This window comes from Parasteatoda tepidariorum, chromosome 8 (assembly GCF_982258835.1).
Source record: "Parasteatoda tepidariorum strain Cologne lab strain chromosome 8, Ptep-v5.0, whole genome shotgun sequence".
NCBI classification, from domain to species: Eukaryota; Metazoa; Arthropoda; class Arachnida; order Araneae; family Theridiidae; genus Parasteatoda; species Parasteatoda tepidariorum.
In genome coordinates, this window is record NC_141762.1 from 74,831,699 (window position 1) to 74,841,688 (window position 9,990).

General features: G+C 25.3%; 2 protein-coding genes across 2 annotated transcripts; one reads left to right on the top strand and one right to left on the bottom strand.

Annotated features, from left to right (window-relative positions):
- Window positions 1-328: 328 nt before the first annotated feature.
- On the top strand, window positions 329-4,000 carry LOC147806315 (uncharacterized). Its single transcript, XM_087169148.1, has 2 exons — window positions 329-711; window positions 3,240-4,000. The coding sequence occupies exons 1-2, from the start codon at window positions 673-675 to the stop codon at window positions 3,729-3,731; spliced, it is 531 nt and encodes a 176-aa protein (XP_087025274.1). The 5' UTR covers window positions 329-672; the 3' UTR covers window positions 3,732-4,000.
- Window positions 4,001-5,676: 1,676 nt separating this feature from the next.
- LOC147806316 (uncharacterized) lies at window positions 5,677-9,348 on the bottom strand. The gene is made up of 2 exons (XM_087169149.1): window positions 8,966-9,348; window positions 5,677-6,437 (listed from the first exon to the last, which is right to left on the bottom strand). The coding sequence occupies exons 1-2, from the start codon at window positions 9,002-9,004 to the stop codon at window positions 5,946-5,948; spliced, it is 531 nt and encodes a 176-aa protein (XP_087025275.1). The 5' UTR covers window positions 9,005-9,348; the 3' UTR covers window positions 5,677-5,945.
- Between the last annotated feature and the right edge of the window lie 642 nt (window positions 9,349-9,990).

The window sequence follows — 9,990 nt, forward strand, 5'->3', positions numbered from 1 at the left end:
TGTGGAATAAAATAACTTTAAATCTATTTTAATATTTAAATCTGTTTTAATATTATTTATTAAATATAATTAAGGCTGAGGATCGAACTCACGCCATCAAAAAGCCTTCGTGGGTCAGTAGTTGGATATCATAACCACTGACCCACGAATGCTTGGTTAGATATGTGTTAATAAGTTAAACTTTTGTATTCTGAACACGTGTATAAATGAAAAGGATTTGATATCGATATCATCCTGCAGTTTCATCGATATATTTTTCACTTAACCTTTGACAGTTATTAAATCATTATTTCTGCCCCTCTTAATGTTATGATAGCTTTCTCTGGGTGGCAACGGTACTGACCATACACATGTTAAGATTTGACGTGTTTTGTGTGATAACACAACTACTGGTTACAGAGCGAGTCATTCTGATAACATATAACAAGCTAGATCTTGGGCTATGACGCATGTGTTGAATTCAGTTCCTTTCACTTGCGCTGGTAAATAGTTAAGCATGTGACAGTTTAACATTTTTCTGATTGGTTGTTAGAGTTATACTTTCATGATTTGGCAACTAGAAGGATAGAGTGACTTAATTTCCCCTACCCCCCTCTTATATTAGTATTTCACTTGTTCTTCTGTTGTGTCTCGATTAAGTTTTTGAAAAGTTTTTCAATTAACCATTTCGTTATGGACGGTTATTTAAAGAGAAAACATGCTGAAACTGAAGTAAGTACTATTGATTTCTTAGTTATTTACTATGCTTTTAAATTTATTGTTAATAGAATTGTTTTATTTTAACTTCTAGCACTAATTCGTTTTTAGGCAGAGCATGTGACAAAACTTAGTTAACTTTAATAATTTTATAACTACGTTATTTTTATTATATTGATGATAAATAGTATATTGATAATGTTAAATAGTATTATTTCTAAAACTACTGAGATGCGTTAATCTGTATCTTTAATTAACCAAGATAAAGTAAATTGTTTTGTACATTTTAATTAATTATTTTTATTTTGTTAATAATAAAAATTACTCATCTTCTTAGTTACAAATTAGGAATAGTTATTATTTTTTTTCATTGCGTAATCTAAATGAAGTTAATATTTCTTAAATTAACTTTCTATTTGTTAAAATTTATTAAGTATGTCTACTGTGAATATTAAAAGTATTATAATTAAAGGTATATTAATTTTAAATTAATAAATATTAGTTTATACGATTAGGTATTTTTATCCCTATCGTTTGGATTTACGGCTATCAATGTTGTCATTTTTGAACCCAGAAGACAATGGAACTCCTAGATCTTGAGACAATACATGTCTTCGAAGTGGACTTTGTGAGTACCCATGTTATATGAGGAGGAAGACTACGAAAACCTCCTACCCTTAGTCCGACGACAAATAGTGGGATTGGTTTCGTTAACCAGTATCCTGTGAATGTACAGAGATCAGAGGAAAACTTAAGGTTTTAATAAAATAAATTTGAATAATTTAAGAAATACTATATGAATTCTAATGGTGTCATCTATACTTAAAATGTTAGAAAGAGACTATATTAATAACTCTTAATTTTAGTTATTTTTTAACGTAAATACAGTTGATATAAATGGCTATAATTATTATTTACCTATTTAATATTACCTATTATTAACCTATTCAATAAAAAAATACACCCTTTAATAATTAATACCAAAAAGTTTCATAAAAACTAGAAACTTATTACAAAAATATAAAAAAATTTTTTGAAAAACTAGAAATTTTTCACAAAAGTAAAATTATTTTCTGAAATATTAGAAAATCTCCCTCAGTAATAAAAATATTTTCTAAAAACTAGAGCATTTTGTTAAAAAGAATAAATAACGACATATTTATATTATCAATTATATATTAAATTTCCTTAAAATTTCAAATGAATTATTTTAAATCTAAGAAACATGTAATGGGAATTTTTGCCGCTTTAAATTCAATTATATTAAAAACATGTAATGGGAATTTATCGTTTTATTACGTCGTTTTATTCAGTTATTACGATATACGATTCATTTATTACAATATTATTACAATTACGTCGTTTTATTCATTTACTTCATCGTTTTATTCGTTTTATTACAATTTAATATTATAATAATGCAAATAACTTACTTTATTTTCAAATTAGGAGGTAATGTTAAACTAACTATAGCCTTTCTATTTGAAAGTATATATTTAAATGATACTGATTACAGAACTTGAACATGTTATCTATTTCTCACAAAATTTTACAAAGATAATGTCTGTCCGGGACGTTTGGGGCTTATCCACGTTTTATCAATTAGTCATAATAACATAGTGCTTCATACTTGTTATAGAACGTGGGAATAAAATTATTTCTTAGAAAATTGTTAAGAAACATATGATGTATGCTCGCAGAAGTGATTGGGTGAAACTTTGAATATAATGTTATTTATTTTATTAAAATATATTTTGTCTTTATTGATCATTTTCACATGTGAAAAAGTTTATATTATCAAGAAAAAATTACACTCTTTAATAATTAATAGAAAAAGTTTCAGAAAAATATATAGAATTTTCTGAAAAACTAGGAGATTTTAGCAAAAACTTAAATATTTTTATAAAACTAACAAATTTTTAACAAAAAAAGTAAAAATATTTTCTTGAAAGAGAATTTTTTTTTGTAAAAGCATAAATATTTTCTTAAAAGATAGAAAATTTTTAACAAAAAGTTAAAATTTTTTCTTAAAAGATCGAAAATTTTTCTAAGAACATAAATATTTTCCTAAAAGATAGAAAATTTTTAACAAAAAGTTAAAATATTTTATTAAAAGACAAAATTTTTTGCAAAAACGTAAATATTTTCTAAAAAGATAGAAAATTTTGTGAAAAAGTTTGAAGTATTTTTATAAAATTAGGAAATTTTTAACAAAATGTTTAAAAGATAGAAGATTTTTTGTAAAAACATAAATATTTTCTCAAAAGATAGAAAATTCTGTTAAAAAGTTTGAAATATTTTTATAAAACAAGTAAATTTTTTTTGCAAAAAGTTAAAATATTTTCTTAAAGGTGAACGTTTCATATTTGTTTTTGTAAAAAGATTTATTTTAGACAGAACTCAGGAGGTAAAGACTTTTACTTTGCAAATAAATTCTTAATCGTAGTAATCGAAAGGAGTTATGAACATTATCATGAACATTTTAACTGTGTGTTGTTAATTATTTTTCTTGGTGTCTCAAAATTTTCTTTTTTTTATTGTAGGAAGGAAACAGAAAAAGATTCTCAGCTTTAGTCATTGATTTTGAAGGTTTTCAACTTTCATCAGGGGCATACATTGTCAAAGAACTTGCTTTTCATGCTGTAAAAGGTAATTCCATTACCGGAGTGTGTACATTCCAACCACCGTTTCCGTTTGAAGAACTTCCAACACAACAGAAAATGCAATATTCTTGGACAGTCCGAAATATTCATCAAATAGATTGGAACCAAGGAGAATTACCCTACGTTAAATTTCATACTATGTTGACTTTTTTGTGTGATATGTATTCACATATCTATGTGAAAGGACTCGGAAAACGGAAATTTTTAGAAATTCTAACCGGCAGAGTGTTTTACAGTTTGGAAGATTTTGGCTGTCCTAAAGTAGATGAACTGATACCAACTTTTTCATCGTGCACTATACATTCACTAGATTTTAAGCATTGTGCTCTCGTTAAAGCGAAAGCATTTGGACGATTTCTACAAGACCTATAAATAGGACAAGCACTCGGAATTCAGCATAAAGTTGTTCCTGGAAGTAATATAGTAAATCTTATAAATGACTTTTTTGCGAAATAGAAAATCAGCTCCAGTGGGGGGAAATGTATTTTTAAAAACATTAAACGATGTTCAATTACCAGCAAATTTATATGTAAATAGAAAAATTGTATAGTAAAAATAAAATTTTTAAGAAAGCCGTGATGTATGCTCGCAGAAGTGGCGAGGTGAAACTTTGAATAAAAATGTTATTTATTTTATTGAAATATATTTTGTCTTTATTGAGCATTTTCACAGGTGAAAAAGTTTATATTATCAAGAAAAATGTCACCCATTAATAAATAATACAAAAAGTTTCAAAAAAATATCTAGAACTTTTTGAAAAACTAGGAAATTATTACAAAAACATAAATATTTTCTTAAAAGATAGAAAAATTTTGTTAAAAAGTTTGAAATATTTTTATAAAACTAGCAAATTTTTAACAAAAAGTAAAAATATTTTCTTAAAAGAGAAATTGTATTTATAAAAACATAATTACTTTCTTAAAAGATAGAAAATTTTTAACAGAAAGTTAAAATATTTTATTAAAAGAGAAAATTTTTAGTAAAAACATAAATATTTTTCTTAAGAGATAGAAAATTTTGTTAAAAAGTTTGAAATATTTTTATAAAACTAGCAAATTTTTAACAAAAAGTTAAAATATTTTCTTAAGAGAGAAAATTTTTTGTAAAAACATAAATATTTTCTGAAAAACTAGAAAATTTTGTTAAAAAGAAATAAAAATGTTACATTATTTCCTAATTCGTTAAGATTTTAAGATGATTACTTTAAGTTAGATCTATAAATATTTTCTATAAAATCATTTTAACATTAATTTTGAATCATGAAGGCAGGAGAATCCGTTGGTTCTATGAAGCATTCAGAGTGTGGGACAAGGACCCATATTTAAATACTACTTTCTACAAAGTTCATCCTCCATCCAGACTCCCATCTCTATGAATTCGTCGAAAAAACTTTCCAAAAAGCTTGAGATATATGGGACTCGATCACAACTTTCTTAAACACTTCCAATGCATTTTCAACTCTTTTTCATCTTTTTATTGTTATTTGTGGAATGATCTATCTTCCTTTTTTCGGTTGTGAAAATGCATTGGAAGTGTGATCGAGTCCTATATATCTCAAGCTTTTTGGAAAGTTTTTTCGACGAATTCATAGAGATGGGAGTCTGGATGGAGGATGAACTTTGTAGAAAGTAGTATTTAAATATGGGTCCTTGTCCCACACTCTGAATGCTTCATAGAACCAACGGATTCTCCTGCCTTCATGATTCAAAATTAATGTTAAAATGATTTTATAGAAAATATTTATAGATCTAACTTAAAGTAATCATCTTAAAATCTTAACGAATTAGGAAATAATGTAACATTTTTATTTCTTTTTAACAAAATTTTCTAGTTTTTCAGAAAATATTTGTTTTTACAAAAAATTTTCTCTCTTAAGAAAATATTTTAACTTTTTGTTAAAAATTTGCTAGTTTTATAAAAATATTTCAAACTTTTTAACAAAATTTTCTATCTCTTAAGAAAAATATTTATGTTTTTACTAAAAATTTTCTCTTTTAATAAAATATTTTAACTTTCTGTTAAAAATTTTCTATCTTTTAAGAAAGTAATTATGTTTTTATAAAAACAATTTCTCTTTTAAGAAAATATTTTTACTTTTTGTTAAAAATTTGCTAGTTTTATAAAAATATTTCAAACTTTTTAACAAAATTTTTCTATCTTTTAAGAAAATATTTATGTTTTTGTAATAATTTCCTAGTTTTTCAAAAAGTTCTAGATATTTTTTTGAAACTTTTTGTATTATTTATTAATGGGTGACATTTTTCTTGATAATATAAACTTTTTCACCTGTGAAAATGCTCAATAGAGACAAAATATATTTCAATAAAATAAATAACATTTTTATTCAAAGTTTCACCTCGCCACTTCTGCGAGCATACATCACGGCTTTCTTAAAAATTTTATTTTTACTATACAATTTTTCTATTTACATATAAATTTGCTGGTAATTGAACATCGTTTAATGTTTTTAAAAATACATTTCCCCCCACTGGAGCTGATTTTCTATTTCGCAAAAAAGTCATTTATAAGATTTACTATATTACTTCCAGGAACAACTTTATGCTGAATTCCGAGTGCTTGTCCTATTTATAGGTCTTGTAGAAATCGTCCAAATGCTTTCGCTTTAACGAGAGCACAATGCTTAAAATCTAGTGAATGTATAGTGCACGATGAAAAAGTTGGTATCAGTTCATCTACTTTAGGACAGCCAAAATCTTCCAAACTGTAAAACACTCTGCCGGTTAGAATTTCTAAAAATTTCCGTTTTCCGAGTCCTTTCACATAGATATGTGAATACATATCACACAAAAAAGTCAACATAGTATGAAATTTAACGTAGGGTAATTCTCCTTGGTTCCAATCTATTTGATGAATATTTCGGACTGTCCAAGAATATTGCATTTTCTGTTGTGTTGGAAGTTCTTCAAACGGAAACGGTGGTTGGAATGTACACACTCCGGTAATGGAATTACCTTTTACAGCATGAAAAGCAAGTTCTTTGACAATGTATGCCCCTGATGAAAGTTGAAAACCTTCAAAATCAATGACTAAAGCTGAGAATCTTTTTCTGTTTCCTTCCTAAAATAAAAAAAAGAAAATTTTGAGACACCAAGAAAAATAATTAACAACACACAGTTAAAATGTTTATGATAATGTTCATAACTCCTTTCGATTACTACGATTAAGAATTTATTTGCAAAGTAAAAGTCTTTACCTCCTGAGTTCTGTCTAAAATAAATCTTTTTACAAAAACAAATATGAAACGTTCACCTTTAAGAAAATATTTTAACTTTTTGCAAAAAAAATTTACTTGTTTTATAAAAATATTTCAAACTTTTTAACAGAATTTTCTATCTTTTGAGAAAATATTTATGTTTTTACAAAAAATCTTCTATCTTTTAAACATTTTGTTAAAAATTTCCTAATTTTATAAAAATACTTCAAACTTTTTCACAAAATTTTCTATCTTTTTAGAAAATATTTACGTTTTTGCAAAAAATTTTGTCTTTTAATAAAATATTTTAACTTTTTGTTAAAAATTTTCTATCTTTTAGGAAAATATTTATGTTCTTAGAAAAATTTTCGATCTTTTAAGAAAAAATTTTAACTTTTTGTTAAAAATTTTCTATCTTTTAAGAAAATATTTATGCTTTTACAAAAAAAAATTCTCTTTCAAGAAAATATTTTTACTTTTTTTGTTAAAAATTTGTTAGTTTTATAAAAATATTTAAGTTTTTGCTAAAATCTCCTAGTTTTTCAGAAAATTCTATATATTTTTCTGAAACTTTTTCTATTAATTATTAAAGAGTGTAATTTTTTCTTGATAATATAAACTTTTTCACATGTGAAAATGATCAATAAAGACAAAATATATTTTAATAAAATAAATAACATTATATTCAAAGTTTCACCCAATCACTTCTGCGAGCATACATCATATGTTTCTTAACAATTTTCTAAGAAATAATTTTATTCCCACGTTCTATAACAAGTATGAAGCACTATGTTATTATGACTAATTGATAAAACGTGGATAAGCCCCAAACGTCCCGGACAGACATTATCTTTGTAAAATTTTGTGAGAAATAGATAACATGTTCAAGTTCTGTAATCAGTATCATTTAAATATATACTTTCAAATAGAAAGGCTATAGTTAGTTTAACATTACCTCCTAATTTGAAAATAAAGTAAGTTATTTGCATTATTATAATATTAAATTGTAATAAAACGAATAAAACGATGAAGTAAATGAATAAAACGACGTAATTGTAATAATATTGTAATAAATGAATCGTATATTGTAATAACTGAATAAAACGACGTAATAAAACGATAAATTCCCATTACATGTTTTTAATATAATTGAATTTAAAGCGGCAAAAATTCCCATTACATGTTTCTTAGATTTAAAATAATTCATTTGAAATTTTAAGGAAATTTAATATATAATTGATAATATAAATATGTCGTTATTTATTCTTTTTAACAAAATGCTCTAGTTTTTAGAAAATATTTTTATTACTGAGGGAGATTTTCTAATATTTCAGAAAATAATTTTACTTTTGTGAAAAATTTCTAGTTTTTCAAAAATAATTTTTATATTTTTGTAATAAGTTTCTAGTTTTTATGAAACTTTTTGGTATTAATTATTAAAGGGTGTATTTTTTTATTGAATAGGTTAATAATAGGTAATATTAAATAGGTAAATAATAATTATAGCCATTTATATCAACTGTATTTACGTTAAAAAATAACTAAAATTAAGAGTTATTAATATAGTCTCTTTCTAACATTTTAAGTATAGATGACACCATTAGAATTCATATAGTATTTCTTAAATTATTCAAATTTATTTTATTAAAACCTTAAGTTTTCCTCTGATCTCTGTACATTCACAGGATACTGGTTAACGAAACCAATCCCACTATTTGTCGTCGGACTAAGGGTAGGAGGTTTTCGTAGTCTTCCTCCTCATATAACATGGGTACTCACAAAGTTCACTTCGAAGACATGTATTGTCTCAAGATCTAGGAGTTCCATTGTCTTCTGGGTTCAAAAATGACAACATTGATAGCCGTAAATCCAAACGATAGGGATAAAAATACCTAATCGTATAAACTAATATTTATTAATTTAAAATTAATATACCTTTAATTATAATACTTTTAATATTCACAGTAGACATACTTAATAAATTTTAACAAATAGAAAGTTAATTTAAGAAATATTAACTTCATTTAGATTACGCAATGAAAAAAAATAATAACTATTCCTAATTTGTAACTAAGAAGATGAGTAATTTTTATTATTAACAAAATAAAAATAATTTATTAAAATGTACAAAACAATTTACTTTATCTTGGTTAATTAAAGATACAGATTAACGCATCTCAGTAGTTTTAGAAATAATACTATTTAACATTATCAATATACTATTTATCATCAATATAATAAAAATAACGTAGTTATAAAATTATTAAAGTTAACTAAGTTTTGTCACATGCTCTGCCTAAAAACGAATTAGTGCTAGAAGTTAAAATAAAACAATTCTATTAACAATAAATTTAAAAGCATAGTAAATAACTAAGAAATCAATAGTACTTACTTCAGTTTCAGCATGTTTTCTCTTTAAATAACCGTCCATAACGAAATGGTTAATTGAAAAACTTTTCAAAAACTTAATCGAGACACAACAGAAGAACAAGTGAAATACTAATATAAGAGGGGGGTAGGGGAAATTAAGTCACTCTATCCTTCTAGTTGCCAAATCATGAAAGTATAACTCTAACAACCAATCAGAAAAATGTTAAACTGTCACATGCTTAACTATTTACCAGCGCAAGTGAAAGGAACTGAATTCAACACATGCGTCATAGCCCAAGATCTAGCTTGTTATATGTTATCAGAATGACTCGCTCTGTAACCAGTAGTTGTGTTATCACACAAAACACGTCAAATCTTAACATGTGTATGGTCAGTACCGTTGCCACCCAGAGAAAGCTATCATAACATTAAGAGGGGCAGAAATAATGATTTAATAACTGTCAAAGGTTAAGTGAAAAATATATCGATGAAACTGCAGGATGATATCGATATCAAATCCTTTTCATTTATACACGTGTTCAGAATACAAAAGTTTAACTTATTAACACATATCTAACCAAGCATTCGTGGGTCAGTGGTTATGATATCCAACTACTGACCCACGAAGGCTTTTTGATGGCGTGAGTTCGATCCTCAGCCTTAATTATAATTAATAAATAATATTAAAACAGATTTAAATATTAAAATAGATTTAAAGTTATTTTATTCCACATAGATGGCGCCACTAGATCAAAAGCATGATATCATTTATGTGTTATGTAATAAAAGATGACGTCATAACTTCATAATACACAATTTCTCCCCCAAATAACAAAGTTTCTAAGTGTTGCCATCCTTAAAAACTAATATTAAAAATAATAAGTGTTGCCACCCTCAAAAAACTAATAAATTAAATAATATTTAAAAAAACGAAACTAAATTAAAAACAGAAACCGAAACTAAAAATATATTAGGCTTAAGAAAAAAAGAAATAAGCTCCCCATGACGCTGCAAACGAAGTTTCGATTTTCAGACGGGCAGAAATAA

Excerpts from the sequence above, each read along its gene's own strand:
- LOC147806316 (XM_087169149.1), bottom strand. The coding sequence starts at position 9,004 with ATGGACGGTTATTTAAAGAGAAAACATGCTGAAACTGAA. Across the intron at positions 6,438-8,965 it reads GAAAACATGCTGAAACTGAA|GAAGGAAACAGAAAAAGATT; the intron begins GTAAGTACTATT and ends TTTTTATTTTAG.
- LOC147806315 (XM_087169148.1), top strand. The coding sequence starts at position 673 with ATGGACGGTTATTTAAAGAGAAAACATGCTGAAACTGAA. Across the intron at positions 712-3,239 it reads GAAAACATGCTGAAACTGAA|GAAGGAAACAGAAAAAGATT; the intron begins GTAAGTACTATT and ends TTTTTATTGTAG.